This window comes from Nothoprocta perdicaria, unplaced genomic scaffold (genome assembly GCF_003342845.1).
Source record: "Nothoprocta perdicaria isolate Ctin4 unplaced genomic scaffold, notPer1 scaffold_847, whole genome shotgun sequence".
NCBI classification, from domain to species: domain Eukaryota; kingdom Metazoa; phylum Chordata; class Aves; order Tinamiformes; family Tinamidae; genus Nothoprocta; species Nothoprocta perdicaria.
The window spans coordinates 4,665-9,204 of NW_020456140.1; the positions used below are offsets into that span (position 1 = coordinate 4,665).

Consider the following 4,540-nt stretch of genomic DNA (forward strand, 5'->3'; position numbering starts at 1 on the left):
GGCCGTGCAGCTCTGCCCCCCGTCCCCATGTGTCCCCATTGTCCACACGTGTCCCCATTGTGTCCCCATTGTGTCCCCATGTCCTCATTGTGTCCCCACTGTCCCCGTTGTCCCCAGCTGCAGCCTGGCCGTGCAGCTGTGCCGGGTCCGCGACACCGTCCTGCTCATCTCCACCGACCCGGCCCACAACATCTCGGACGCCTTCGACCAGAAGTTCTCCAAGGTGCCCACCAAGGTGCTGGGCTACGACAACCTCTTCGCCATGGTGGGTGCCCCGCGGCGTCCCCGGCGTCCCCGCGGTGCCCCCCACGTCCCCACTGCATCCCCACGGTGTCCCCTGTGTCCCCACGACGTCCCGCAGGAGATCGACCCCAGCCTGGGGGTGGCCGAGCTGCCCGACGAGTTCTTCGAGGAGGACAACGTGCTGAGCGTGGGCAAGAAGATGATGCAGGAGGCCATGAGCGCCTTCCCGGGCATCGACGAGGCCATGAGCTACGCCGAGGTCATGCGGTGAGCGCGGGGACACCATGGGGACACCGTGGGGACATGGGGACACCGTGGGGACATGGGGACACCGTGGGGACATGGGGACACAGATATATGGGGACACAGACGCATGGGGACACGGCCATGAGCGCCTTCCCGGGCATCGACGAGGCCATGAGCTACGCCGAGGTCATGCGGTGAGCGCGGGGACACCGTGGGGACACCGTGGGGACATGGGGACACCGTGGGGACATGGGGACACCGTGGCGACACTGCACTGTCCCCACGTCCCCACGGTGACGTCCCCGCGCTGTCCCCAGGCTCGTCAAGGGCATGAACTTCTCGGTGGTCGTGTTCGACACGGCGCCCACCGGCCACACGCTCCGGCTGCTCAACTTCCCGGCCATCGTGGAGCGCGGGCTGGGCCGGCTCATGCAGATCAAGAACCAGATCAGCCCCTTCATCTCCCAGGTGAGGGGACACCTGGGGACACYTGGGGACACACCTGGGGACACATGTGACGTGGGGGAACATGGGGGGACACATGTGACACGGGGGGCCATCATGGACTGGCTCTTGCAGATCAGCCCCTTCATCTGCCAGGTGAGTGGGGACAGAAGGGGACACGGGGACAGGGGCAGCAGAGGGGCCTCATGGGCGGCGGGATGGGGACACCGCGTGACACAGGTGTCCCCACACACGTGTCCCCCCGACGCAAAGGGGACGTCGTGGCTGCCCACGTGGCTCTTGTGCAGGTGAGGTTGGGTGGGGACAGCAGGGGACACTGCAGTCCCCACGTGGTCCCCACGCTGTCCCTGCTCCCGGCCCCACACGGTCCCCACGTGGTCCCTGCTCCCGGCCCCACATTGTCCCCACGTGGTCCCCGCGCTGTCCCTGCTCCCGGCCCCACACGGTCCCCACGCTGTCCCTGCTCCCGGCCCCACATTGTCCCCATGTGGTCCCCGCGCTGTCCCTGCTCCCGGCCCCACACGGTCCCCACGCTGTCCCCATGTTATCCTAATGCTGTCCCTGTCCCCGTGTTGTCCCCCATACTGTCCCCATCTCCACACTCGTTGTCCCCACGCTGTCCCCACGCTGTCCCCGCGCTGTCCCCACGTTGTCCCCGCGCTGTCCCCAGATGTGCGCCATGCTGGGGCTGGGGGACATGAACGCCGACCAGTTGGCRTCGCGGCTGGAGGAGACGCTGCCCGTGATCCGCTCCGTGAGCGACCAGTTCAAGGACCCGGTGAGCGACACGGCGGGGACAGGACACAGGGACACATGGGGTGATGGGGACACTGGGACACGGGGGTGATGGGGACACGGTGACATGGGGACAGGGATGACAGGGACACCGGGACATGGGGGACACCGGGGTGACAGGGACACCAGGACACAAGGACATGGGGGTGACAGGGCACAGGGACCCATGGGGTGATGGGGACACTGGGACAGGGGGATGACAGGGACATGGGGGTGATGGGGACAAGGGGGAGACAGGAGGGTGATGGGGATACGGAGGTGGTGGGGACACAGGGACACTGGGGGTGAGAGGGACAACAGAGGGGTGGCAGGAACACGGGAACACTGGGACATGGGAGCAATGGGGCCACTGCGGGGTGAGGGGGACATTGGCGGGTGACAGGGACACTGGGAGGGGACAGGGACAGCGGGAGGGATGACAGGGACACCGGCACTCAGTGGGGACAGTCCCGGGGCAGCCGGCCGCGTGGGCCCCGCGCGGCGCCGGTGACGATGACGGTGACGGGGACAGGAGCAGACGACGTTCATCTGCGTGTGCATCGCGGAGTTCCTGTCGCTCTACGAGACGGAGCGGCTCATCCAGGAGCTGGCCAAGTGCCGCATCGACACGCACAACATCGTGGTCAACCAGCTGGTGTTCCCGGCCGCGCGGCCGCCCTGCCGCATGTGCGAGGCGCGCCACCGCATCCAGGCCAAGTACCTGGACCAGGTACAGCCGGGGGGGCGCAGACACCCCGGGGGTCCTGTGTGGGGAGGGGGCGCCCGCCCGGACACCGGGGTCCTGGGGGTGTCGGGGGGGGCACCCCAATGCTGGGGCCGTGTGCGGGGGGGCACCTGCACATCGTGTGGGGAGGGGGCACCCGCACATCGGGGTGCTGAGGGGGGGGGTCTCCCAGACGCTGGGGCCTCTGGGTGTCGGGGTCCCTGGGGGAATGGGGGGGTCTCCTGGATGCTGGGGCCCTGCACGGGGGCCAGGGGGGCTCTCCCAGACATTGGGGGCCACGTATGGGATGTGGGGGGCCCTCCCGGGCGCCTGGGCCCACACGGGGGGCTGTGGGGGCCCTCCCGGACGCCTGGGCCCGCAGATGGAGGACCTCTACGAGGACTTCCACATCGTGAAGCTGCCGCTGCTGCCGCACGAGGTGCGCGGGGCCGAGCGCGTCAACACCTTCTCGGGGCTGCTGCTCGAGCCCTACCAGCCGCCCAGCCCCGAGTAGCCCCCCCGCGCCCCCCCGGGGCCTGGTGTCCCCGTGGGACCCCCCCGCAAAGGGGGGGGGAGGCGGAGACCCCCACCCGTGTCCCTGGTGTCCCCATGTCCCCTCCTTCAGGTTGGGGGGGGCCACCAGGACACCCCCCCAACCACCCCCTTCTGTCTTCCCCCCCTCCTCCTTCCAGGCCGCGGGGGGAGGGGGGGGCAGGAAGACCCCCCCCTCCCCCCCCCAGGGGCCTCATTGTGTAAATAATGATGAAATAAACTCGGAAACAGAGAGCGGCTGTTGGGGGGGCGACCCCTCCCCATAGGTGCCTATAGATCCCTTCCCCGCCCCCCCCGGCCGGTCCCTATAGTCACCAGCGACCCCCAAGGTGCCCCCCCCAAGGAAGAGGCAGGAATAAAAGCAGCGTTTGTCACTTTAATGGGGGGGGGGAGCTGCGGGTTCCCCCCCCCCCCGAACCCCCCAGAGGGTGGGAAATAAATAAGGGAGGGGAGGGGCACCCCTGGGGGGGGGTCGAGGGGCGGCTCCTGGTGGGGCCCCTGGGGACACTGGTGACCCCGGGGGGGGTCAGGACTCGCCCTGGGGGGGCAGGGGACACCAGGAGCCCCATGGGGCCCCCCCAGGGTGTCCCCAAGGGCCCCGTGCCACCGGTGCCACCTCCTCGCGGTGACGTCGCCGCCGGGGCCACCTCAGGTGCCGCCGGTGACACCGCGGGGCCGGGGGGGTCGGGGGGGCCGCTCGGGCGCCACGCGGGACACCCGGCACCTGGGGACAGGGGACAGCGTCGGACACCGTGGGGACACCCCTGGGACACCCGTGGGGACACCCGTGGGGACACCTGGGGGACACCCCTGGGGACACCCCCGGGACACCCCTGGGGACACCCCTGGGACACCCGTGGGGACACCTGGGAGACACCCCCGGGACACCCCTGGGACACCCCTGGGGACACCCATGGGGACACCTGGGGGACACCCCTGGGAACACCCCTGGGGACACCCCTGGGGCCAGCCCCACGTGCCCCCCTGGGGGTGGCCCTGTCACCCGGACGGTGACCGAGGGGGGGCCCCAACAGGCCCCGTGTCACCGGGGGGCTGTCACCCCCGCCGGCCCAGCCACCCACCAGGACCTGCCCGAGACCCCCAGAGCCCCCAGCCCAACCGGGGGGGAGACACCATGTGCCAGAGGTGACACCCGTGTCCCCAAGGCCCCTTCCCCACCTCCTGTCCCCAACGCTCCCCAAACCGCCCTCCTGGGGGGGGGGTCTCGTGTCCCCAACACCCCCAACCCCCACCATGTCCCCAAAGCCCCCCCCGTGTCCCCAACCCCCCCGTGTCCCCAACACCCCGTCCCTGGCCCTGCCAGTGTCCCCAAAGCCTCGTCCCCAATCCCGCCGTGTCCCCAATGTCTCCTCCTTCTGTCCCCAACCCCCCTCGTGTCCCCAACGCCCCCCCCGGTCCCCAGCCCCCCCTCACCGTGGGGGGGTCTCCCGGGCGGCCTCGCGGTGGCTCCGGCGCTTGGGGACGCAGGGGGGGCCTGTGGGGACACAGGGGGGACACCAGGGGTGACACCAGGGG

The 4,540-nt window shown here is 70.3% G+C and overlaps 1 protein-coding gene across 1 annotated transcript in view; it reads left to right on the top strand.

Moving 5' to 3' along the window:
* ASNA1 (arsA arsenite transporter, ATP-binding, homolog 1 (bacterial)) overlaps positions 1-2,966 on the top strand; it is a 6,113-nt gene extending 3,147 nt beyond the window's left edge. The window contains exons 2-7 of the mRNA XM_026052198.1: positions 118-265; positions 362-510; positions 807-957; positions 1,625-1,732; positions 2,261-2,458; positions 2,835-2,966. Of these exons, the coding sequence (XP_025907983.1) occupies positions 118-265; positions 362-510; positions 807-957; positions 1,625-1,732; positions 2,261-2,458; positions 2,835-2,966 (886 nt within the window). The remainder of the gene's footprint in view (positions 1-117; positions 266-361; positions 511-806; positions 958-1,624; positions 1,733-2,260; positions 2,459-2,834) is intronic.
* Positions 2,967-4,540: the final 1,574 nt, after the last annotated feature.